This window comes from Vigna unguiculata, chromosome 6 (genome assembly GCF_037176805.1).
Source record: "Vigna unguiculata cultivar grain cowpea cultivar isolate G323 ecotype 2 chromosome 6, ASM3717680v1, whole genome shotgun sequence".
Classification (NCBI taxonomy): Eukaryota; Viridiplantae; Streptophyta; class Magnoliopsida; order Fabales; family Fabaceae; genus Vigna; species Vigna unguiculata.
This window is the reverse complement of record NC_140797.1, coordinates 28558360-28585861: the sequence shown is the minus strand read 5'-3', so window position 1 is coordinate 28585861 and position 27502 is coordinate 28558360. Positions and strand designations below refer to the sequence as shown.

Sequence of the window (27502 nt, the reverse complement as noted above, 5' to 3'; positions counted from 1 at the left end):
AGTTAATAACTTTCAATAAACAAATCAACATAATGAAAATTTTAATAAAATCATTTGATTGTAATACAATTATATTTAACTTTAAAAACAACAATCGCGTAAATAAATAAATAAATACATTATGTTAAAATATTTGATATAACAGAAAATATCACCCCCACAAATATTATGAAATTAAAAAATAAATACATAGGCGAAGGGCAAACCCATAAACACATTTCTTAAATATACATAAGATTAAGGATTGAATTTGGCAGATGAATAGAGGTATAAAATGATACCCGTAATTTAGGTCATGATGCCTTAAGACGTACATATCGGTGTCTAGAGACTCCAGTAGAATCCTGAGTTAAGATTTCGTGCAAATCATCGGGATCGGGAGGGACATCGTAGACTTGGAGACCTATCTCCTTAGAATGCCCAAATTTTGACAACCAGTCAGCCACTCGGTTTCCTTCACGATAACAATGAGAGATTCGAACCGTCCAATTTCCCTCCATCAACTCAAGTATGGACTCAACAAGAGGAGTAAAAGCATCACTTTTCTCCGCCCGTTTTTGCACAACACAGTCCACTGCTGTAGAAGAATCAGACTCAATCCACAGCTTCGAAATCTTTTTCTCCTTACCAAGCTTCAGGGCAGTCAGGATACCCCACAGTTCAGATTCCACACAAAAGCCACTACACATTGGATCTGATGATCTGACACAAAAATTAAGAGACACATCAAAATCAAACTTACACTACAAACCCAAAAACAATTTTTATATTAACTTCATTTAAGAGTTACCCGAAACAGAATGTTCCAAGATTTAACGTGAACCCAAAACACCAAGAACCTTTGTGATCACGGAAAACTCCTGCACAGCTAGTTTGATGTTTACGACCCCTATAAGACCCATCTACATTAGCTTTAATCCATCCCACATCAGGAAAGGACCACCCAACCATGATCTTTTCATAGCAAGTCCCTGTTAATTGTCCAAAATTGTACAGCTTGAATTACAAATTCAACCATGGTAAGCAATATCGCAAGAAATTGTGAAAAAAATATTACAAATTTAACCATGATGAGCAATATCGTAAGAAATAGCGGAAAAAATGTGGAGACTTCAAAATTCACAATATTAATGCCTTCAACAGCACAAAAAAATTATTTATAACTTTATACCCTTCGAATAACTATACTTTGGTAGATGTGCTGACTGGATTGAACAAGCTGAACCTGTTTCAGTGTTCCTTCTTGCGGGATACCTAGGCTTTTCTGCACCTGTGTATATGCTAGCTCTAGAAGGAAAATCATTGTGATTTATAAGCCCTGTACAGAATCCTTCAAGAGTCATGTTGGCTTTCTTTGTTGGATTTTCAATAGCCTCTGTTTGGAATTTTTTTGTATTAGTCTGTTTCATAGCACAATCTGAGACTAGTGGTATGCAATAACGCCCATGACAAGAAAGAATGCAAGCTAGGGAATCCACTGCGGCTTGTAGAACAGGAGGAAGAACATCCGTGGAATATGTCACCTGATAAGAAACAAACACATCAGGCAGATTAAAAAAAGGAAAAGGCATTTACAAGATCTAAATCTCTAAGTAAAGAAATGCTGTGATACTTTGTATATAATTGTTGCCGTTAATAGCTCTCTCAGGTAGTTCATGTGAAAAGCATCGAATGCTGTTGACTCAAAATTAAGCCATCCATCTATGATTACTGTGATTATATTATCAGTACAATGCTTTGCGTGATCAACATCAATCACTTTGGAAAGCAAAAATAATGGAAGTAGTCCGACAACAGTACAGTTCCCTATGCGCAAGTCCCAGTCGATGCTAGTAATCTCATCATATACAACAAAAGAGCAATCAAGACTTTTCTGTGATGATAACCTATAATCCAAAGTATGACTATTCAAGCAAACACTATCGATACTTTTAGTGTTAAGAAGAATCTTCTTTCCACTTCCGTAAGGAAAAACCAATTTGCCAACCATCGGGTACATCCCTGCTACCAAAACAGCTTGAAGTATACCAGGATCATAGGCATTAGAGCAATAATTTCTACTCGTATTAATAAGCCCATTCCTATATAGTTCTGCAGCCAAATTCTTCCGCATCACATCTAACTTGCTCATAGCACTTTCAGAAACAAAGTACTGAGAACAAAACCGTGATTCTAGACCCATTTTCTTTGCATTAACCCAGCATTGAAATGCTGCTATTATAGTAAACTGATCACCACAACCCCCATACAACGAAGCAAGCTCAGATCTAGCAGCTACAGCTCTCTTCTTTTCATCAGGTAAAATAGGAAGCACAAATAGATCTTTACACTTAGATGCACATGCAAGTATTAAAGCTGGATCGAGGCAATTCATTAATATGGAAAAAATAAGCATCCTGCTCGTATATGGATGAACAGGAAGATAGCCAAACTTCTGCCCTAGCTCTGTCAGGTGTTCATCAACTGTCAATGCCCCCATCTCCTGAAGAACTCTAGCAGCACTTCGTATAGACTCAAAACCTGGAGGATCTAATGTCTGACTCAAAAATTCTTCTATTTTACAGCTTGGATCAAACAACTTAACCTGTGTGAAGAAAAAAAAACAAAAAATGAGGGGGATTTTGTAATCGTGTTACTATGTCCTAATTCATTCACACACACACACACACACATATATTATATATATATATATATATATATATATATATATATATATATATATATATATATATTTTCTATTGCATGTAATATGAAGCTGTAAATCCAATTGAGGAAAAGACATCATAAAAAATGTAAGAAGCACAAAAAAGATGTAGGCAAAGCAAGAAAGTAAAAAACTTAACCATCTTGGTTCTTATTAAAGAGATTATTGAACAAATCCTTCCTGAACAGCACTAATAGAAACCATCCACAACCCATCGAGAGAACAGAAAAAAATTGTACTCAAAATGTTTGGGTGACAGGTAAGGAGAAGGAGAATAATATTTGGGCATTCAATAATAGATTGTCACTGAAAGATACTCAAGGAGAAATGTTCCCTCTTAGTTCTCAAATACCATAATTTTGCCACCGAAAAACTGAATTCTGTCTTAGGTTGATTAGAAATTGCTAGTAACAATTCTAGTAGGAATCAGAGTAATTAATAAAATATAAATGGCCAGAGTTATGATAAACTGCTTATTCTACCAGAAGTATAATAAATAATAACTAAATATAACTCCTTCAGCTAAAATAAATCAGCTGATTGGAATCACCTATAACACAGAACCATGGAGAATTCTCTGACATAACATAAAAAGCTTTTATTTTCTTATTTTATATCTCAGTATTTTCGTGAGATTATAAAAAAACTGTATCCTCATGGAATATAAGAATCACAAACTTTTGGCTTATCAATTGAGGAAGATGAAAACCTGCAAACACAGCTCCTCAATAGGCATTCTCTTAATTTCAGGATCCTGAAAATCTAACAAAGAATCTGCTTGAACTTTTGAATATAGATGATAACAAGCTCCAGGATGACAGCGACTAGCACATCCCTCTCTTTTCTTAGCACTAGCTTTTGAAATCCAAGATGATTGGAGAGTAAACAAATCTTTGCAAGGATCATAACTTTTTTCTTTGACAAGCCCAGTGTCGATAACATAAACTAAATCATCCAGAGGGACAGCAGTTTCAGCAATATTTGTAGAGAGAACAATTTTGCGACAACCATGGGTTGCAGGCATAAAAGCCTCATTTATCTCAGAGGCCAGAACCATTGAATGCAGAGATACCACCTTAAACTTTGATCTTTTATTGAAAAATGAGGATGAAAGTAATCTTTCACGTGTTCTAACTATCTCATCCCAGCCTGGAAGGAAAACAATGATGCTTCCATCTTTTGAATCAATACATATTTTTCTTAAAAGTTGTTCTATCAGAACAACATCAACATCTTTAAGGTTGGCTGTTGCAAGATATCTATCTAGTAAATTTTTCTCTTCTTTGACAGAAAAATCCTTATTCATGTACTTCTTCAGCAATTCAACAGCTACTGGCTGGTTTTCTTTCTCAGCTATCTCTAAAGCAGTTGTTCCATCTTTGGCCTTTAAATGGCAATTAGCCCCTAATGATAAGAGCATGCACATATCATCCACTTTACCTTTTCCAGCAAACACCATTAATGCATTGAGGCCAGTTAATGAATGCTGATAATCAAAAACCTTTGGCTTAGCTTTACGATACACAAGCTCTAATAGTGAGCACCAGTCATCATTAGACCAAGCCAAATGTATTGCTTCATCTAGAGACAGCTTTTCTACTTGACTAAGCTCATGGTTATCTCCACCTGATTTTACAATAGAAAGTACATCCTCCAAGTAGTAATTTTTTACCTAAGAAAAAAGCAAGAGGATGTTATAGTCAAATGTGATAACTTACGAGTTATTTAACAAAAGAATACTGTACACACACCGGATACGTGAGCCTTGGAACATAGATAATTGGGCAGACACCAAAATATTGAGAAAATCTTGTAGCATCAAAACTACCACTCATCAGTATCTGTAATACGAAGCAGATGGAACATAAATGCTACAAAGATTGATAAAAACTAAAAAAAGATATGCGTAGCAAAAGAAACAGAATACATATACATATATATGAACATACCAGACGTAGGTGGGGATTTGAAGGCAGGATCTCTCTGCATACAAGTTAAAAAAAAAACGTCAAAAGCCATTGTAAATTTATACACAGCATATCAAGGTTGCTATAACAATATATTGAGACTGTGGGACATAGGTAACAGGATAATTATCCAGTATCCAGAATCTGGACCATCACAGGGCCAACTAACTCATCCTGTAAAACCACAGTATGAGGCTGTTTTCTCAAGGAAAGCCACCAGGCCAGTTCACACTCTTACTAAAGCGCAAATTCTGACAGATGATTAAAAAATATAGGACACATAAAAACAGAAGAAGATCCAAACGATAATCAATATTTGTGTATTCTTGAGAGTATTCACCTTCCAAATATAATGAACTTAAAAAAGTAAAAGGATTATTTTATGGAACATTTTAAGTGGACTACTTTTAATGAACCTGAAAACATACTGAGAATACGTTATAGTCCTATTGATGATGGACAAGGTGAAATTTTTCCTGATCAAGAGAGACATAGGAAGCTAGTGGGAAAATTCACAATTAAAAGACCAAACATTTCTTTTGCAATCAGAGTTCTTCATGAATTCATCCAATGTCTTCATATTAACCATTAGAACGTTGTTCCAGGGAAAGGATTGTTGTATGAGTACAAAGGAGAGTGCCACAACAGTGCTCAACTCAACTATTACACATTATTAAATACACTATTACCCTTATACAACGTTTGAATATGTTCATCAATAGGAGTTGAACAATATATAGATATGACATAGGAATATATAAAAACTTTCCTGTTAATACATACATATACATAATCTTGATCATGATTATATGCTTATTTCTATAATTATAATGGGGATTTCCACAATAGGTTTATGGATTTCTAACTTCTAAAATAAATTACCATGTCTGCCCTCATTAACGATGTGTTGGAACTGCAAAATTATTTTAGACTATCTCCATGATTTGATAGTCTAATTAGTTTGGATTATGATTTGCATAAGGGTGTGTCCCATGCTTCAGATCAGTATGAAGAAGCAGATGTGTTCATATGCAGACATAAAGACGTGTCAATAGCATTACTATCTACAGCAAATATCATTCTTGGATGAAGGAACAGCCAGACGACTGTAATTTGAAGATTAATATGACATTGATAGTTATTTGTACTCAGTTTTAACAAAATGATTAGTTAAAGAAAAGTTGAATAAGCAAGTCCTACAAACATTGATTTTATTTAGGGAGACAAGGGAACTTGACATTATTTTATAAAAAAGTTGATTTTATTAGATTAAAGGATACAAAGTGAAAATGCTAAGAATAACTTGTGATGAACAAAACAATGAAAGGCAACAAGATCACAGAAACTAAAATTAATAGAATTTTGCAATAACTCAGAAATTAAGCACAAAGTGAAAATTTAAACAAAATTAGTAAGGAAAGGAGATTTTCAATGAAATGCAGTAGAAGAAAGTATCAGCATCCGTGAACAGCATAAAATTTAATTGATTGCCAGCTAGGATCTCCACATAATATGAACAGCTACAGCCTAATATGCTGCAGGAATTATACTTTGATATTTAATGGAAAAATACTACAAAGTTATATGATAATAAGGCCCTTTCACCTGAGGATTGCCAACATGAGGTCTGAGTAGCTGTCCCTTTCGTCAATCTCATCCTGTACAGCAAATGAAGGTCAAATAACATACCAATTTAATGCTAAAAAAGAAGACTCGGCATATGCTCAATTTATGCATGACTAATGAAGACAGGATAAATGAAGACAATTGAACTTCGCATCACAAGTTTTTTAGGTTCCTATTACTTTAAAGGCCTAACTATGTTTATAATTATTTTGGGTTTAGCATAGAACAGAAGCATAAACTTTAACTATCTTTTGAAGATTAAGCACCGTTTTGGAGCTCTAACAAATAATAATAAAGGTAAAATCGATAAATTACCATAATTATGTGAGTAATACTAGAAACGTCACCCTTCACATGCTGTCTCTCCGAAAAATGGGAACCTGTAGAAGCCAAAGCCTTCAATAGAACTCCAGGAGTACACAGCACAATTGATGAGTGGCTTCCACCTTCACTTTCAAACTGTACCTGGACAGTAGTTTAAAATATCAGAATCAGTACTAAGAAAGAAGGTAATAAGTTCTAACATTGGGTACTGGATTTCTCAACAAAAAGCCTCTTGGAACACAGTCTGTAAAAGAAATTATTATTGGCACCCCAAAAAGAAATAAAGGAAAAGGGACAACAGATTACTACTGGGCTTATGTTAAATTACATTAGATTTTAAAAGTACTGAATATATGGTTTCAAAACAAGGTTAAATCAAACAAGAGTTCCCTATACTTGATACTTTTCTTTATTCTCTCAACATAAAAAGAAACGGCATTTTGGTACCTACACAAAAAAACAATGATGAATTACCCAAAGCCAACAATATAAATTTCAGGGTCTATAATATTATCACAAACAATCATTTGAATCATACCATGAAGTTTTGACCCCAAATTTGCTGATGTTGAACCTTTTGGTTGCAAGTCTCAAAATTGGAAGTGTTAGGTTGTAAATGTTTTGTTTTCGATGTTTCTCCATGTGTAATTATGTTGTATTGTTGAGCAATTAAATGCATTTTCCAAGGATAATCCCATCCTCAAAGGATATAAATGTTACTCTTCAAATATCAAAAGGTGCTATGTATGTGTCCATTGATGTTGCCATTTTTTCTTGCAGTTATCCCCTCAAGAAAATCAACCTCATTCTCCGACAAATGGTCCAACTAAAGTTGTTTCATCTATTCTAGTTACATATAGACATTGAGCACAAGGAATTGATCCCCGAGTATTTTAATTGTTACATGGCATGACCTTCAAACACTTTTACTACAAAGCCTAACAATGATAATTCATTTCATAATAGCATTTCTTCTACTTGAAACTATCATCATTATACAACTTTATTATGGTATACCTTCATATTTCCCCTTTGTTTCTCTATACTCCAAAAGGTTTTCACAAAGCAAATCATCATCCTAGATGGCAACAAGCCATGATCGTTGAAATGAAAGCTCTAGAGCATAATGATACATACATTAGAGATTATTCTTCTTCCTTCTGGCAAGAAAGCAATTGGTTGCAGATGAGTTTATGCCATTAAAGTTCGGTCCAAAGATGAAGTTCATTGTTTAAAAGCCATATTGGTGGCTAAGGAATACACTCAAATACCTTGATTATGGCAATTCCTTATCCCATATGGCCAAAACCACTACTTCTATCTATTCCTTGTGATGGCTGACATTAGCCACTGGAACTTGCATCAGGTAGACATAAATAGTATCTTTCTTCACAGCAAGCTACACAAGGAGATTTGCATAGAGCAAACTTTTAAGTTTGTTCCTCAATTCAATAATGCTCATACGGGTGAATTTTTCCCAAACACTTAAATTAACTGCATTTAGAAATACCTGTTCTATTCAAAATTCATTCCAAAATGTAGAATAATTTTTTCCTAAAGGTTAGATTAGAAAGCAAACTTTTTTCAAAACAAGGAATCAAGTTTAACCTGTAAATCACAGTTACAGTCTATGACAACCATAAAACAATCAGGTATGTGTAGAGAAAGGTTATACTTCTTTAATTTATAAATGACAAACTCTCAATACACATACACTTCATCGAAAAGATTCAATAAAAAATTATGTGTGTGCATCATATGAGCTCAAAAACACTGGCCCAATAATTACAATGTCCAACAAAAACTCAAATCCAAAACAGAACAGTAAACCCTTTACTAGTACTAAAAAGATAAAATAAATAGAAGTACCTTGTATCCAACATTGTTTCCAATAACCTCTCCTCTCTCACTGGAGATTCTCTTAGAAACTAGAGAGACAAACACAGGACATATTATAATGTATAAATAAAACAGGGAAACAGGAAAATTATGGGTGCAGCAAAATTTACACACCTGAAATTGCTGACAAAGATTGCAGCTGAGTGGAAACTATTTTGCAGACCTCACCCTTACCCCACATGTGATCCAATATATATTGGGGGACCTGAATCATATTTCATTATAAGTTAAGTGGTTCATTTCAAAAAGAAAAATATTTTACACAGCATACAAAGTTTATTGAAATATCATTTATACTCTCTCTCTCTCTTTTAAATATATATATATATATATATATATATATATATATATATATATATATATATATATATATATATATATATATATATACATATATATATATATGTGTGTGTGTGTGTGTGTGTGTATATATATATATATATATATATGTATATACATATACATTAATAATACAATCTTGAATTGATATCCTTTATCCTCTCTCTCTCTCTCTCTTTTAAAAATATATATATATATATATATATACACACACACATACACACACAGACATACATTTCAGTTTATTTTAGCGATTGAGTTAATCCCTCTTTTTGAGAGATTAACATCAGGACGTAGGTCTTTCGATCCGAACCGGTATAGATATCCTATGCCATTTTTCTCTTTCCCTACTCTCTTTAATTATCTGCTGATTATATTATAGGAAAGATTTTCAAATGAACGTTAAATTTTGGAAAAAATTTTAAAGTATTAATTTTTATTAATCAAACCAATTGACCCCCTCAAACATTCCATTGCACGATTCAATCATTATGATCCTTGAGTTTGACAACATTACTTTAAAATAGCAAATCCTTAGTACAACACAAAAATTGTGACACTTAACAGTTTGAAAGAAAGGAAAACATCAAGGACAAGCATTATTTTTCTTTCTTACATTTCAAGCTCATCCAATCAATAAAAAACATTTTTCTTTTGTCTTTTCATCTTGGGCTCCAGCCACTGTTTAGATTTTTTTCCTTTATTTAAAAGAGCATGTTATAATATATATATATATATATACACACACACACATATGAGAAACTCAAGTTCATATCATAAGGTAACTGAAGTGCACCAATCAAAAATATAAAATAAAAAATGAAAACCAAAAGCATTATATATAGAATCATTCACAAACTTCTATAAATGTAGCTGTATACATTCAGAGCATAATAAGGACAAGGCAAATACCTGAGTAGTCTTTCCACAACCGGTCTCACCACATATGATAACTACCTGCTTTAAAAAATGTTAAAAAAGATAGAAAGACCAAAAACATGCAAGCATGAGACTTGTGTTGTGATATGCTGACAAGAAGTTGCATGTTCAAAAATATTATTACATCAAAGCATTAAATTAACCTGGTGAGATTCTACAGCTGATGTAATGATGTCCTTGAAGAATGTGATTGGAAGCTTAGATCTCTTTTCGTTGATCTACGTGAAGATAAAGTAGATTACTCATTCATTATGATGGCATGTAAAGCCTACATAGGATGGCAAATAATATGATTGAAAACAAATGCAAAGACAGGAAAAAAAAATTAACCAGTTTCAATTTAAAGGAATCCTTCGTTCCTTTAGAAGGAATCTCCAATCTCTTAGTAATTTCAACTTTGCTCATACAAGGCCTCCTGAAAACATCATCTTCCTTTTCTTCTGTTCTATCGGTAGTATCACCATATGCTTCAATCATGGCTCGCCAGAGTTCCTCATCACCAGGCGGATATTGCTTAAGTAAATTTGCTAATACACGCTTTGACTGTCCAGAAAATGTGAAACAAGGAAGATTCTCTAACTTAGCAGTGGTGTGAATATTCTTTTCAGTTTCGTGCACAGATGCTTTCTGCCTCATCCCACTCCTACACATGCATTAGTAAAAATCTAAAAATCTAATTTCTTACATGATTAAAAAGGAAATTTCACATGCAGTTTTATGAGTGCAGTTAGAAATTACCCCGAATTTTCTTGGGATAGTTGATGCACTGCAACACATTTTTCAGAAGACAAGTTGGCTTCAAAATTGTTTACTGCAGACAAAGTTAATCTTCTGTGAATGCATAACAAGTACAATCGGCATAACAAGTACAATAGGCCTAAAAGCCACATTTGCACAAAAAGTGGGGTGGGTGATCATGCAGTGGGGCCAAAAGGAAGAGAGAGGAAATGGGTATATAAAGGGGGTACCCAATAGAAGGGGGTAATTATTCTGGGATTTTAGGTGGTAATTTTGAGTAGAGGATGGCTTTTCTCATCATCTAGATGTTTTTACTTACTTATTACCGCCATATTCTAAGGAAGATTTCGTCTATCCATAGACATTTAGTGTTTCCTTGTTTGATTTCTCTAATTGCCTTACATAGAGGAATTTTATTCTGATAATTGATATACATATCAGTACCAGGTTAGCTATTTCTCTTGTTTGATACCTTGGAATCCTATCATCAGCTATATAATTATCCTTTAAATATTTCACAAGAGAACAAGCGAGAAAGATTCAAATTTAACAGTAAACAAAAATGCATGCTTAATTCACCAAGCATGTTCAGAAAAAGACCACTGAAACATACTAACTGCTTTTCTAAGAAAACAAATGTTGCCCATACAATATTTTTATGTGAAACCTTCACCTTTTGATGCTGAAAATTTTTCTGATGTTTGGTAAATCTGAATCCTTGTTGATTCATCAATAATGGGATTTTGTTGTCGTGATGCCACTGTCTCCTTTCTATTCTGCATATACACCGGCCTAACCACATTAATCAAAATGAAGTGGACATAGATGAAATAGGTCTAAACACAAATACTCAGAGTCTGAGCACCAAATGTCCCAGTACCGGAGTTGACTGTTCAGGAAATGTGATGTGAGGATGACAACCCGACACCCTGGTGGTAGCAACCTCCTTTTTGGTTTTGTGAACAGATGTTTTCTTTCTAATTCCATTCCAATACAAAATGCCGATTTAATATCAAGAAAATAATATGTAAAACTAAAAGAAAACAAATGAAATGCAACAGTTCAAATCCAGGCATGACACTATAATTCTTACAGATTTAAAATGGTAATGTACTAGTGCTGCATGGAGAACTCACCCAGAAATGTTACAACTAAGCCCCATTTTTCGGGAGAAATGCCTCACAAGATCACGATCACTAGTGGACAATTCATCTTCAAAATTGTAGACTGCAGTAAAACATAGCATCTGTTAAAGATTTTCAGTCTCAAAGAGGTTTCAAAAGCTAGCCAAAGAAATACAAAAAGTTCCAACCACCCAAAATAATTACATACCAAATCCATACAAAATACCACATTAACAGGAAATGTTTAGTTAAAGACTGATGAACCAGAAAGTCTGTTTTTCTTAAAAATAAAAATGAAGCACATGTCATATCCCTTCATAAAATAATAACAATAGCACCGAAAAATATAAACAAACAAACATGGGCATTGTAAATGAATCAAACCTTCATCTTCTGAAGCTAAAAAATCTTTCAATATCTTGGAAATCCGAACCCTTTTAGGAACAATAACAATGAAATTCTGATGTTGAGCTGACTCTGGCTCTGGCTCCACTTCCTTTTCAGATTGTTTAAGCTTGTCAATCTGAATCAAAAACAGGGCAGAAGTATTTTCTCACACAATCTATCAAGTAAAAGTGATAATTGAAGTCTTAAAACTGAAGAGCTGTTTCCCAATACCTGATCTGATTCATCTGAACAAGTCACATAAGGAAGATTCTCTACCAAGGTAGTACTGTCAACTTCCTCTCCGGTCTTACGAACGCATACTCTCCGTTTAATCCCATTCCTACACAAAAATGAGAAGAAAAATTTTGAAACCAAATAAAACACCTTTATTTTAAACTAATTTCATTCATACATGAATCAGAGAAAGTAATAGAAATTAATTCTATGATGCACAACTTCATTTAGCACTCACCGAGAAAGAGTATATATAAAACCTCTTTCCCTGCAAAAGTTATACACTAAATCATCTTCTTGACCAGTCAATTTATTTTCAAAAGTGTACACTGCAAAACAAAAAAGTCCAAATCATTTTAAATGTCCATGAGTCCTATAAAGTAGACAAAAAAACATTTTATCCAAATCAACAACATAGAGCATTAGACAAACACACTTCACAAAGGAAGTTTGACAACAAAAAACTAAATGATCAGCCTCACTTCATTTCAATCCAAAAAACTGAATGATGACTAAATTCACCAAACCAAGCTCTAGATGGTTACTTGAGTCAGATAGACAAACATAATTTACAAACTAGACCATACTCCCCCTACTAGGATAGTGAAATGGCTAACAATGAACAGCAGCGATAGTAAGTTAGAATCAAACTGTGCTAATCTTTGCCAAAGGTGAAAAAGTATAACTGTAGTCAAGGCCAAAAATCTCAATACATCCCTTGGCCACAAACCAAGTTTTAAATAGATCAACTTCTCCAATAAGCCCAACTTTAACAGCATAGATCCACTAACAACCAACAATCTTCTTCCCACAGGGAAGGGCAACAATACCTACTAAATATTTATCCACTTATACTTGTCCAAAATTCCTTGCAACCAAACACCTTGTTTATATAACTAGTACCAAAGTTTTATTGTTATGGATTTGAGCTTCAAGCCACATCATCATAGAAAAATCTTCAATGCCCCTTAACCGAAACCCCATATATGAAGGTTTGTCCAACTTCTTCCAAAACAAAAGGAGAAAATCCCATAGCAACATCCCTTAGTAATGCATGTAATATTGTTAGAATCATATGAAATTCGTTAAGTACATCTAACGACTTAAGATTAAAACAGAGAAAAATATGTTTACAGGACTTAAAGGACCCTTCTCATGTTCTGCTATTTATATTGATTAAGAGTTGATACAATACAGAGATGGAAGGTCAAGAGACTATCCTGATTGCTAGCTACAAAACTAGGAACAATGATTAGAGAAAACCTAACACACAACTCCCTACTTTAGGCCTACTAACTACACTAATATAAGTAGACCTAATAATTATTCCAACATAATGAAAGTTGAAACTAATGAAGGTTGAGTTAGGCTTAAATTTCACTTCTTAACACGGTATCAGAGTCATGAATTAGAGCTTATCCTAATGAATTTGATGTTTTTGGAATCTATTGTTCCACTCGTTATTAGACCACTATCAGACCACCCATTAATATTCCATCCCACGCATGAGATGTATATGCCTCAGCATGGGAGAGGTGTGTTGGAAATCTCACATCAACTAGAGATAAGGCTAATTCGCAATATATAAGTGGATACAAAACCTCACCTTACAAGTAAGTTTTGTAAGGTTGTGTTAAGTTTAAAGTCCGCTTTTTAACATAAATCATTGACTAAGTATTTCTATTTCAATTTTACGAGGAAAAAATTTGTATACTACATATGCAAACAAACAAACCGCACTACCTCAGAAAGAAGAGAATTGCATTTTAAATAGCAGATTCTAGAACTTCAAGAGGCGTTTACCTTGTTCAAAATCACAATGGTCTAAAAATTCTTATTTTAAAGCTTTGTCCTCAATTGTTCTTTTTGCTCTTCACTTTTAGGGCATATTTCACTTCTTAGAGGTCATTTGTTTCATAGTTTAGGTTTACATTCCCAAGATCACTGAGATGGCCATTACAACATTCCTAGTTCCTAGGCTTGTTGTATTCTGGAAAAAAATTCCAATCTAAATTTATTCCCAAGCATATGTGTATGTTTTCAATGATGTTTATACCACTTCACTCCCACTGATGAGAGAGACAACTATAATTTCTTCCCATGACAATGACTGAAGCCTTACCGAAATTCGTAGTGAGTTCTTAAAGTGGGTGGGTAGTGGGAGGGAGACAGTATGAGCAAAATGAAAATTATATTTGTTGGGACATTTGTGTTCTATAGTTACATAATCCTAGGAATAAGTTCTAAATGATAACAAACAAGAACATATTTTTTTTCAAAAGATCATTAACAGTTATCTTATTTTGTAACCCAATTATCATTTCATTTCCCACTCCCTCTAAGTCTTATCATCTGAATCTCAAAAATCATAGACATATTAAATTCAAACAAATCATCAATGTAAATTTAGCCAGAAACAATTTTTCAGCTCATTAATGTAAACCTACTCAAAGAAAACAGTTTTGAAAAAAAAAAATCAGCTAACTACAAAACTACCTCTCCAGAAGAAAAGCACAAATCACATAATCAGATTTGCTTTATGAGACAGAAAACCGACACAAAAACAATTCAAGGGGATTCGACATTATTCTCACCTTCATCATTTGAAGCTGCAAATTTTTCTAATGTTTGGGAAATCCAGATTTTATTCAATTCACCAAACTCTGCATTCTCACCACACAAGCTTGGGTCCTCTCTGTTCTTCCTTTTCCTGGACAGGACGGCCTGAATCTAAACAAGACGGATGCAGAGCCTCAGGGACAATAAAAAAACTATATATAAATACAACAAAAATATAATAAAGAAAGGAAATCCAAAAAAGCCATGTCCCAATACATGATTTGAGGCTTCGTTATTCACTTTGAAAGCAATTACTTTCTGCTCACCTGCAGTCCTACCCAAACAAAGACTCAAAGTAAGAAATAGCAAAAACGTAAAACAGAAGAAAATGCATTAAATCCAGACCTGATAGTATAAATAATTCATACATAACAAGAAACGAAATTTCATGAGCTGCATTTAGTACTCACCCACAGAATCTTACACCTAACTCCATGAGGTGGCATAACTGATTCACTGCCTTGCGCTCTTCACCAGACAAGTTACCATGAAATGTGTAAACTGCATAGAAAAGCTGACTGTAAATGACAACATACAACATAAAATACATAATATATATATATATATATATATATATATATATATATACATTATATTATAAATATAATCCATATATGCAAAATAGACAAATCATTGTACAAACACTGCTCTCAGATAAAATACATACAGTGTAACCAATCTTATAACCCTTGAAAAGGATAGTACTACAAACTCACCACACAACTAACAAAAATAATGTAATACATGCGGACGCGCACATTCCATATAAACACACACACATAAGTCAAACACACGCACAAAACTACCAATAGTAAAGCAATGCCCGTGTGTGTTCACACAAAAATATATACAACGCAAGCAATAAAGTCATCCTTGAGAATAATGGTACAACACACACAGAAAAATGCAAGCTATTTAAGGTCCTCCAAAAGAATATAGGACAACATCCTTAAAACTAAGATTGATACTAACTAAATTTCTTATAAACGTGAGTCAAGTGATGGAGTAAATACGAGATTGAAAGAAATTAAATAAAATAAAAACATAGTTGACCTTCATCGTTGGAGGCTATAAATTCTTTCAGAATTTTCAAATACTTTTCCCATAGAACTTCGGAGTGTTCGTCGATGAAGGATTCGGTAATGGCAATTTGGCAAGACGGCTCGGCCTCGGCCTCGGCCTCATCTGTGTTTGTCATATCAAAAACCCTAATGCACACAAAAAGAAGAGGGTGCGTGAAACAGAGACAATAGCAGAAAGAATGATCACACTCAATGCACGCACACTATTCAGCAGAGGAAGTAAGAGCCAGCTTAGAGAACTACCAAACAACACAAAAACAAATAAAAAAATATAAGTCACTAATTGTATGTGAGAAAAGGAGATGTAAGACCGACCTCAACCTGTCGCGGAGGTAGTTGCGGCTGCGTCTCCCGGAGGCAGTGGCGGCAACCTGAACTGGTGGCGGTGGTGAGGTAAGTAGTTACTGCACGGTAACGCCGCCGTGAGGTGGGAGGAGGCGTGGCCGCGTAACAAGGGTGGTGGTCTGCGTCAAGCAACAGGGAATATTATTTTCTAGGGTTGGGTTTACATCAGGGTGTCAGCGGTTACACTTGCCAGAGAAGCAGCAAGCCCAGAGTCCATGGAATAAATATGATAAATCCGAAGGAAGTCTTCTATAATTTGTTTTGTTAGTTTTTAGAGGGAGACTTTGGAGAGTAAATGAATTAAAATAATGTGATTTAGACTAATAGAATAATAATAATAACAAATTTGAATAAAGAAATATATTTTCACACTGATTTAATTGAATTAATACAAAAAATCTTTGTAAGATTAGAAGGGTCCTAGATATACTTTTTTAAAACATAAATATTTTTTGCTGAGGAAGTGTTAGTTAAGAAAATAGATTATATAATAAGATTGAACAGTACATAAAATAATTATGATATTTTTATTCTTTTATAAATTTAATTTTATATATAAAACCACTTATCTATCTATCTATTCTATATTCTATCTATCTATATCTATATTTATCTATATCTATCTATCTATATCTATATCTATCTATCTATCTATAATAATAAAGGAAATTCTTCTTTTTGTATCCACATTTCATAATACCCGTTTTACCTTTACTTATTTTAAAAATTATTTATTTTATAAATAATTTACTTTTAATCATTTTTCTACAAATCTCTTTTGTCTTAAATCATCATTTAATTTTTTTTTTACATATCTTATTTTTTTATAATTTTATATTTAACAACTATTTTAAAAATTATATATTTGTTGTTGATCTTAACTTTCTTGAAAATTAAAAAATACGAATACACAGGCGCCAGAATGTCTGTGTACAAATAGTTATTGAAGAGTTGAATAATCAATTTACAACATTAACTTAAATAATTAATTTAAATTATAAATTAGTTTTTAATTTTCTTGTCAAATAATTTTGTTATTATTAAATAATTTAAAATGTTATTAACTTTAAATTTCAAAAGTTCATTCTACAAAAATAAACAATATTTTTCAAAAAATACTATATTACTCGTAAAATAAAAAATAATTATAACATAAACACACACAAATACAATTTTTAATTATTGAATTTATTTAAAGAGTTAAATTATTTATTATTAATAAATGTTGAATTATTTATAATTATTATTATGTAATGTTTTTTCATATAAATTATTTATTTATTTTGAACCCATTGCATTTATAATCAAATTTACTCCCAAAAAATATTTAATGATAATTTGAATTAATATATACGTATAAGTATATTTATATATAATTTTTTAATGATTTTTTATTATTCATTTATTGTAATTACTATTATTTTAATTAAAAATATAGTATATAAGTTTAATTAATTTTACAAAAATTTGTTTTTGTTATATGTACATTGTGTGAACAAAAGTAAACACAATATAACTGAACTTCTATCTTTTTAATTCTTTTTTATTTTTCTATTTGATGATGAACATAAAAAACTTAATTTTTTTTTCTCTTTAAAATTTTATTTTTCTTTCTACAATCTGTTATTTCTGTAACCTTTTGGGCGCCTCCACAGCGCCTCCTCCCTCTCACGCCCACCCCGTTCTTAATGCACCGACGTGTCCAGCCACTGCAGCAGTCACCAGCCACCACTGTGAGGCCATAAATGGCCGCTGTCAAGGTTGGTCCTCCGTTTCCTGTTTCCTTTCCTCACATATAATCAGTTACTTGATTTTTGTTCTTTTGGGGTTGACAAAAATAATTTTGGTGCTCTGAACCAATGTTGATGCCAATGGATAGAATTGTTATAATAACACATTTAAAGCACCAATGAAGGGAAAATTGCAGCAAAAACCACATTCAGCATTTCACAATCTTGCTTTCACAACTTGTTCTTTAAATCTCCAATTCAGCAACTTGTTGTATATTTCTAACTGAATCCCAAATTTAGAGAAGTGGGCTGAACTATTTTTCAGTTACAATGAATGAAAATGACTTTGGTCAAAAGTTCAAGCTTTTAGCAGTTTTTGTACCTTCATGACTTTGCCTATATTCCACCTCATCTTTCGTGTCTTCGTCTATTTATAAGCTGGTGTGCTCTCCACTGTTGATTCTGCCACCCTTTTGTATTTGTGCAGTTGTTATTATCTGTTGTGTTGCCATGCTTTAAATTGATGATAATGGTTTTTGTGTAGTGTCTCTCTTGGTGATTGCTGAATGGACACTAGGAAACTACTACCCCTTTTGATAGCTTGTAAGAATTCGAAGTCATTGAAGCAAGGCAAGCTCATTCATCAAAAAGTTGTAACATTGGGATTGCAAAATGATATATATTTATGCAAGAACTTGATTAACCTATATCTTTCTTGCCATTTGTATGATCATGCAAGATGTGTTCTTGATACCATGAAAAATTCATGTGAGATATCCTTGTGGAATGGCCTGATGGCTGGTTACACTAAGAATTACATGTATGTGGAAGCCCTAGATCTTTTTGAGAAACTGTTACATTACCCTTACCTGAAACCTGATAGTTATACTTACCCTAGTGTTATTAAGGCTTGTGGGGGGTTGTGTAGGTTACTGTTAGGAAAAATGATCCATACATGCCTGATAAAAACTGGTTTAATGATGGACGTGGTTGTTGGAAGCTCTCTTGTGGGTATGTATGCAAAATGCAACGCATTTGAGAAAGCCATATGGCTGTTTAATGAAATGCCTGGAAAGGATGTAGCATGCTGGAATACAGTAATTTCTTGTTATTACCAAAGTGGAAACTTTAAAGAGGCTCTACGGTATTTTAGCCTGATGAGGAAATTTGGATTTGAACCTGATTCAGTTACATTCACAACTGCTATTTCCTCATGTGCCAGACTTTTGGATTTGAACAGGGGAATGGAAATTCACAAGGAGTTGATAAATAGTGGGTCTCTGCTGGACAGTTTCATTGGCTCTTCTCTTGTTGACATGTATGGAAGATGTGGAGACTTAGAAAAGGCTTTAGAGGTTTTTGAGCAGATGCCTAAAAAGACTGTTGTTGCCTGGAATTCCTTGATTAGTGGATATGGTTTGAGAGGTGACAGCATATCATGCATTCGCCTTTTAAAGAGGATGTACAACGAAGGAGTCAAGCCAACTTTGACTACTTTATGTAGTTTAATAATGGTTTGTTCACGATCTGCTCGACTACTAGAGGGAAAGTTTGTACATGGATATATAATACGAAACAGAATACAACCTGATATTTTTATTAGTAGTTCACTCATGGATCTATACTTCAAATGTGGAAGGGTAGGGTTAGCCGAAAACATCTTTAAATCAATACCAAAGTCCAAGGCAGTTTATTGGAATGTCATGATCTCTGGATATGTGACTGAAGGGAAACTTTTTGAAGCACTTGTCTTGTTTAGTGAAATGAGAAAATCTTACGTTGAGCCAGATGCTATTACTTGTACCAGTGTTTTAGCAGCTTGTTCTCAACTAGCAGCACTAGACAAAGGTAAAGAGATTCATAATCTGATCATGGAGAAAAAATTGGATAACAATGAAGTGGTTATGGGAGCTCTCCTGGATATGTATGCAAAGTGTGGCGCAGTAGACGAAGCATTCAGTCTTTTCAAATGTTTGCCAAAAAGAGATCTGGTGCTCTGGACTTCAATGATTACTGCTTATGGCTCCCATGGCCAGGCGTATGAAGCTTTGGAGCTTTTTACTGAAATGCTGCAATCCAATGTAAAACCTGATAGGGTTTCTTTTCTTGCTATATTATCTGCTTGTGGCCATGCTGGGTTGGTTGATGAGGGATGCCATTACTTCAATCAAATGATGAATGTTTATGGCATTAAACCTGGAGTTGAACATTATTCATGCTTGATTGATCTTCTTGGACGTGCTGGAAGATTGCATGAAGCATACGAGATTCTACATAGAAACCCTGAAATCAGGGATGATGTTGGGTTGCTAAGCACGTTATTTTCTGCATGCCGTTTGCACAGAAATATTGATCTAGGAGTTGAAATTGCTAGAATTCTTATCGATAAGGATCCTGATGATTCATCAACCTACATTCTCTTATCAAATATGTATGCTTCTGCACATAAATGGGATGAGGTACGGAAGGTGAGATCAAAGATGAAGGAGCTTGGGTTAAAGAAGAATCCAGGGTGTAGTTGGATTGAGATTAACCAAAAGATCCTGCCTTTTTTTGTCGAAGACAATTCACACGTGCATCTAGAATTGGTTAATAAATGCCTTTTATATCTCACTGCTCACATGGATGATGAGTCTAAGCCATTTATATATCATTTTGATGTTGAAAATGTACTTTATTCAAATGCTCATCTAATTTTGTCTATTTAAAGTGTATGCTCACAAAGACTGAGAGCTTCTCTCTTTTAGAGGTCAAATAACTAACAAAGTCAAGCTTTAAAGCTGATGATAGATTTGCTAGTTAGCACAATAGCATTGTATTCTTACTGTTTACTTTATCTATACCATTTTGTTTATAGTTGTAATAAATCTCTCCTGTAACTATCATGTGTCAACCTTTCCAATTCCAACCTTTTTTTCCTACCATCTGATGGTTGTTTCCTAATGTCATGTAAATGAATGATGGATAATAATTTAAATGGGTGCCTTGCTTTTAATTTTCCCTCACTTTGTTCTCTTAGACATTGTTCTAGTTAAGTTTTGCAGTTGCTATAAATGGTGTACCAGAAAAAAAAAGCACAGGATTTGCGAAGGCCATTTCAAAGACGGAGCATGTTGTACTGAATGTACCTAACAACTTCAAGTATGTTAAAAGAGAAAGTTCTCGTATTCTGAGTTTCTATTGTTAGAAATTTGTTTGCTAATAGGAGAGAAATAGAAAAAAGAGTATTGTATGAGTATGAGTAGAAAAATTTTATTGTCTGAATATGAGTCATATCTTTAAAGTGTTTCTAAGGCCCTGTAGAGTCAGCTTTCTGATTTTACACTTGGTAAATTTCATTCACCTCCTTTCATTACTTTGGCCTGTTGAAGTGTAGAGTATGAAAGTTTGGCGTGGTTGAATATTGAAATTTCATGTCATTCAGCAGTTGCTAACTAATTTGCTGAAGCACATTTTCTCCAACTTAACTGATTTGCAAAGTTGGAATTTTCTTTTGATTGAGTAGGTAAATTATAATGTTATGGAATGTGTACAGAAAATCAGAAAAAGAAAGTAACTGGGATTATATTTCTGTAAAAGTTATGGTATTTTAATGATTGATTGTTATTGTAAATTATAATCAAAATTATTTTTTAAATGCATTTATTAAAAGTGATTGAACCTAAAAGCATATCAACTTTTATGAAAGAAAAAAATGCATGTCCGAAGTTAAAAGAGAGTTTTGTTGAAAAATAATCATAAATTATGCAAACAACATTTTAGAGTTTTTATTATTGAATTTCAGTTTATATGTCTCAGACGTATAAATGATTTTATAAACAGTTTTTTTTTTTTCATGCAACAGAAAAGAAAAAAAAAACTTTCCCAATTTTAAATGCTGTAGATGAAAGGATGGCAACACCTGCAAATATTAATGAGTACATGCTTTCATTGAAATGAATTGCCTTTCTCTCTTGGTCAAGCATTTTACAAAATTAATCCACTCAATATAAATGCATTACTGAACTAATGTTTTTTCTTTATTATTTATTGACTGAACTAAGATTCTTAACATCACTAAAACTCCAATGGCAACTTCAATGACCTAAACCAGCAAATTTTGCTTGCCAAAGAGAACTAAACACAAAAGGACAATATAACTTATAAATCATACACAATGCACAAATGAAACTAATAAACTCATGTTAGGGGCGTTTGAGGAATTTTATAATTATTTTATTCAATTTGAAACGTTGATAACTAGTTAGTTAAATTTAAACTTACGATGACTAATATTCTGTAACATATTAAATAAGGGCTAACCAATTTTTTTTACATAATATAGCAATTAAATATTATATATATAGTCAGTGGCGGAACTTGAGCAAAAAATGCAGGGGTGTCAAATTAGATTTATTATATATAATTTGTTTTTAGTTAGAAAAACAAGCTATTTATCTTTTCTCTTTATTTCCTCTGCTTAAAACAAACACACGTAATAGTAGAATTCAAAAAAATATTACTATCATTCGCTATTATATCATGATACCAAAACATGAATACCATTTTAGATAAGTCCTTCGTACCTCATCAATTTGATTTGGTGGTATTGTCAAATTTGAGGCTGTTTTTCCCGGATCGCGTTCAGATGAATTTTTAAATTCATTATATGTAACTCTAAGAACTTTAGAGATTTGTTTTTTATTGTCTTGAATTCTTGGTTTTCATGAAATTTCTAAAGTTTAGTTAAAGTAAATGCATTTTTTTCATCTTTATCACAAACCTTCCTCTTTAAAAAAAAAAAAATCAATTTTTCTACTTTTTATCATAATCTTTCTAATATAAATCGATCACCTCTCGCCTATCTAAAAAAAATAAAATTTATATTCACAGATCACAATTATCACAGTGCAAAACATAACAAAACTCATACCACTCTAATTAAATAAGCAACATTGTATAAATTCAAAACTTAAAAAAAAATACCATAGGCAGCGAAAAACACAAAATCCTTAAATTTCATAATTAAGGGTTATAATAATTTGGGAAAAATTATAATTAGGGTTCATACCAATTTCATAAAAGAATCCCTAAAATCATAATTAGGGTTTATATTAATTTGAGATAAACTTAATTTGGGAGAAACATCCTAAAAAGAATCATAAATTTAATATACATAAATCATAATAAGATATACTAACATTGATCTGTGAGAGATCATGCCAGAATGTATACTTCAATATCGTGTTTCTCAACCTCTATTTCCTAATCTATCTCTTTGTATAATTTACATAGTGAAAAGATAATCTCTTTTATAAATCAATGTCTCCATTAAATTTATTATATTTTATCTTTTATTATAATTTTTCATAATATAAACTTAATATAAATAATATATAAATATAATTTTAAAAAATATATAAATATATATAAAAAAAATTCAAAAAAAAAAAAATTGGGGGAACCATGACTCCCCTCTGTCACCATGTAGTTCCGCCAATGTATATAGTTATGATATCGTGACAACCGATTTAAATTTTGAACGATACTTTTTATTCATTAATATGTTTTTTTGACTCAATTAAGTATAATATGTTATATAAAATAAAATTATCACGGTTATCTGCAATAGTTGTTAAAAAGATAAATAATTCTATAAAATTTATCATACATTTTAAAATAAACAATATCAATATAATATTATGGGTTAAGTATATTTTTAGTTTCTTAATCTTGACATAAAATTGAAATTTGTCATTATTCAAAATTTTGACGTATTTTGGTCCCTAAACTTTAATAATACATAAATATGATCTTTTCAATTATATCAAATTCTTTTGACGTGTCAAATGCATTTTTCAACTAACATTAGAATGAGAACATGTCAAGTGGTGTAAACTCAAATGTTAACATGAAATATATTTGAAAACCTTAAACCAATTTAGTCCCCCATCTTTATAAATACGTGGAGTTAGTCTTTTAAACCAAATTTTTATAAATTTATTTGACATTTCAAATACGTTTATTAGCTAACATTAAAGAGAAAATATGTCAAACGATGTAAACAAACTAAAACACTACAGTGAAATTTGTCTGAAACGTCAAATAAACTTGATAAAATTTGGTTAAAATGGCTAAATCTATACATTTACAAAGTTGAGAGACTAAATTGATTCAAGATTTTTAAGAGGGACTACTTCCATTTTTTACTCAAAATTAAAGAAAAAAATATATATTTAACCCTTAAAAATATCATAATAAAATATTAAAATTACAATATAAAAATACTATATAACAAATAAATTATAAGAATTTCATGATCGATAAAATTTGGAATATTAGCATAACAAAAAATGTTAAAGTTAATAATGATACTTAACACAATCTTATTTATTGCAAATAATTTATAAGAACTCAACTAAATTGATCATATTTTAATAAAATGATATTAAAATTTAATTAATGGTTGAAAAAATAAAATAATATATATAACTATCTTATTTATATTAGCTAATAAGATTACCTAATTAAATTATATAGATGAAGAAAATTTAATTATTTTCATTTAATTTTTTACTACTTTTTTATTTTAATTGGGAGTTTAAAATTATTTCACGGGTTGTTCTAAAATGGTGCCTTGAAGGATTAAATGAGAAAAGTGTAAAATTATTTTTTATTTTGATTCGTAATTGACATGCAATCATATTGATATATTGGAACAAGACTATTAGTCAAGAACTAGACAAATTTTTGCTCGATCATTTTCAAGTAAGGGTGTTATAGTAAAACAATCGATAAATCTAGCTCATATCGATCGTCTTACTATAAGTTGAGCTAAAAAATGATTAGTCCAACTCGATTTACTTGAAATTTTGCAATTCGATCTGATCCACCACAAGTTGGTGGGTTAGTTGACTCACTTCCTATTTTTTTTTTTGAATTTATTTTATTTATATATTACATTACAATAGGGTGAAATAACTTAATTTATTTTTTATAATAGTAAATCAAAGTATTCACCTAATTCTCAAAATATTATTACAAAGATAACAGTTAAAGATTAAAGTGTCAATATATAGAAGATAAACAAATTAATTGAACATTTAAACTATTGAAATATTATTAAATAACATTTTAACATTTAAAAATATAAAATTGTGAATCCATCTTCAACCAACTTGAATTCATTTAATCTTTGAATTAAATGAGTCAGGTTCAATCCACTTATAAAAAAATTGATTTTTTTCAATTAAACCCAACTCAAACCATGTTAAGTTGGGTTAAGTTACCGATTTAAACCGATTTTGACCTCTGTAGTTCAACCTTATGTTTCAAACTTAGAAGGTAGCATTGATAGTTATTCGTCACAATGAAAGTATTGTAGTCTTGGAATATAAAACTCATGTTATCACTTTGTTCTTGAAAAATACTTTGAAAAATTGAAAATGAAAATGCATTTAAATTATTCTTGCATTCTTAGCTATCGGATGTATCAAAACTACTCTCAAAAAGATTGAAGAATTTTTCCTTCTCACAGCCAAAACCTTTTTGAGAACTAAAAGAAAACTTAGTCGTATTTAAAAATATATTTAAATCAATAATAAAAAATTCTACAGTATTTTATATGATAAAACATATTTAAAAGTTTAGCGAGATATAATAAAATTTGTGAATAAGATAAGGACACACTAAACTTTAATCATATAAAATATTTTGTCTATTGAATAACATCGTTTTATTGTGTCTGTATTTGTTTGGTATGGACCCGGTTATAATATCATATATATTAATTTCAAAAGCAATAATTCTTTATATTCTTTATATCATTTACAACAATTAAAATAACATAAGTAATAATAGGACATTCTTTTCTAAAGAATATGTATAGTATAATCCTTTTGCTATAGCATAACTCTATACAATTATAGGAAATTAAAATAAATTATCTTAAACTAACGTAAACACATGCTCTATCGCGTATGTGTATATACATTTTTTAAACATACATTATATTATATTAATAACTGATGATATTATAATATTATTAAGTTAAGAATAAAGTGAAATATATAAAATAAAACTATATTTATTAAAAATAAAGTAAAATATATAAAAAAAATAGAGAATAACCATTGATAAATAGAGAAAAAGAGGAAAAACAGAGATAAACAATTTTGTAAAAAGCTTGTAAGAATATCGAACAATTTTCAAAAATTTAACAAATAATTAAATTTTTTAAAGGATAAAGTTAAAATTTTAAAATAGGAACACAAAAATTATATATATACAAGCGTAAACACAGGCGCGATAGTGCCTGTACGCATTTTTTAAATATGTGTTATATTATATTAATAGGTGATGATATTGTAATGTTATTAAGTTAAAAATAAAATGAAATATATAAAATAAAACTATATTTATTAAAGTGAAATATATAAGAAAAGATAAGAGAATAAATGTTGATAAATAAGAAAAAAGAGAAAAAACATATATAAATAATTTTATAAAAGGTTTGTAAAAATAACGGACAATTTTAAAAAATTTAATAAATAATTAAATTTTTTAAAAGATAAAATTATAAGGAAGAAAAGGGTAAAATAACGTTTTTATTATATAAACCAAAAATCCTGATTATAATATTCCATTGTGTTTTATTCACAAGAAATAAGAATTCAAATTAGGGGTGAACAAAAAATCCAATTTTATGATCCATTCCATTTTATTAAAAATCCAATCCATTTAAAATCCATTTTATTGGATCTGGATTTCAATCTGATCTACATTTTATATATTTTATGGATTGGATATCCATAGATTTTCAAAATGGATAATCCAAAATATCCAATCCAAATTTTTAATTCATATTTTTGGTTATACTAAGTTAAAGGTCGAGACGAACTAGCCCAAATTTAGTCGTATTTGACTGAGTTGGCATGACCCTATACGAAATTTGGCCCAGCTAGTCTTGGACAAAATTTGGAAGTATTCGGTCGAGTTGACCATGTCCCAAATTTGACTACATTGGGTTGAGTCGACCCAAATAAAATTTAACCGTATTCGGCCAAGACAACCTAATAAAAAATTGGCCATATTCAGGACCAATGAATTTAGTTGAGTCAACTTTGACCGAAATCAGGCTCTAGCCCAATGAGGCCATATTTGGCCAACTAGGCTCTGGCTAAAATTTAGTCATATCAGGTAAAATCGGTCTTGGTCGAAATTCGGCCAAATCTAGTCAAGTCAATCTTGAATAAAATTTTGCAGACTCAACCCTAACCCAAATTTGGTCCCATCGTCCCTAACCAAAATTCATTCAAATTTGGCCTAGTCGACCTTAATCAAAATTTGGCCGAATTTGACCAAGTCGAACTCGACCAAAATTTGATCGAACTCGACAAAAATTCGGCCGAGCTTGACAAAAATTCGGCCAGGCTTGACAAAAATTCGATCAGCCTGAACCGAAAGT

General features: G+C 31.6%; 2 protein-coding genes across 5 annotated transcripts; one reads left to right on the top strand and one right to left on the bottom strand.

Annotated features, from left to right (window-relative positions):
- Positions 1 to 99: 99 nt before the first annotated feature.
- LOC114187748 (DExH-box ATP-dependent RNA helicase DExH6-like) lies at positions 100 to 16565 on the bottom strand. Of its 4 annotated transcripts, none has more exons than XM_085674722.1 (26): positions 16298 to 16564; positions 15954 to 16108; positions 15311 to 15401; positions 15117 to 15174; positions 14876 to 15011; positions 12520 to 12610; positions 12279 to 12387; positions 12045 to 12183; positions 11673 to 11763; positions 11417 to 11513; positions 11210 to 11312; positions 10537 to 10609; positions 10129 to 10441; positions 9942 to 10016; positions 9772 to 9819; positions 8635 to 8725; positions 8491 to 8549; positions 6613 to 6762; positions 6277 to 6329; positions 4654 to 4687; positions 4456 to 4545; positions 3414 to 4376; positions 1613 to 2584; positions 1226 to 1523; positions 791 to 971; positions 100 to 702 (listed from the first exon to the last, which is right to left on the bottom strand). In XM_085674722.1, exons 2-26 carry the CDS (start codon positions 16096 to 16098, stop codon positions 294 to 296), a joined length of 4869 nt encoding a protein of 1622 aa, XP_085530848.1. In that variant the 5' UTR covers positions 16099 to 16108; positions 16298 to 16564; the 3' UTR covers positions 100 to 293. The 4 variants fall into 4 exon arrangements, 3 of the variants coding, with proteins under 3 accessions (XP_085530848.1, XP_085530847.1, XP_027931902.2); XM_085674721.1 differs by having other exon boundaries at positions 1172 to 1523; positions 16298 to 16563; XM_028076101.2 differs by having other exon boundaries at positions 1172 to 1523; positions 9772 to 9816; positions 16298 to 16563.
- Positions 16566 to 17946: 1381 nt separating this feature from the next.
- LOC114187166 (pentatricopeptide repeat-containing protein At5g27110-like) lies at positions 17947 to 21056 on the top strand. The gene is made up of 2 exons (XM_028075321.2): positions 17947 to 18087; positions 18602 to 21056. Exon 2 carries the CDS (start codon positions 18624 to 18626, stop codon positions 20763 to 20765), a length of 2142 nt encoding a protein of 713 aa, XP_027931122.2. The 5' UTR covers positions 17947 to 18087; positions 18602 to 18623; the 3' UTR covers positions 20766 to 21056.
- Positions 21057 to 27502: the final 6446 nt, after the last annotated feature.

Bases quoted from the DNA above. Each gene is read 5' to 3' on its own strand.
- LOC114187748 (XM_085674721.1), bottom strand. From the start codon at position 16,098: ATGACAAACACAGATGAGGCCGAGGCCGAGGCCGAGCCGTCTTGCCAA. The intron at 15,402-15,953 runs GTCAACTATGTT...TTTTCTATGCAG, and splicing joins TATAGCCTCCAACGATGAAG to TTTACACATTTCATGGTAAC. The intron at 1,524-1,612 runs GTATCACAGCAT...GTTTCTTATCAG, and splicing joins CGGCAACAATTATATACAAA to GTGACATATTCCACGGATGT.
- LOC114187166 (XM_028075321.2), top strand. From the start codon at position 18,624: ATGGACACTAGGAAACTACTACCCCTTTTGATAGCTTGTAAGAATTCG.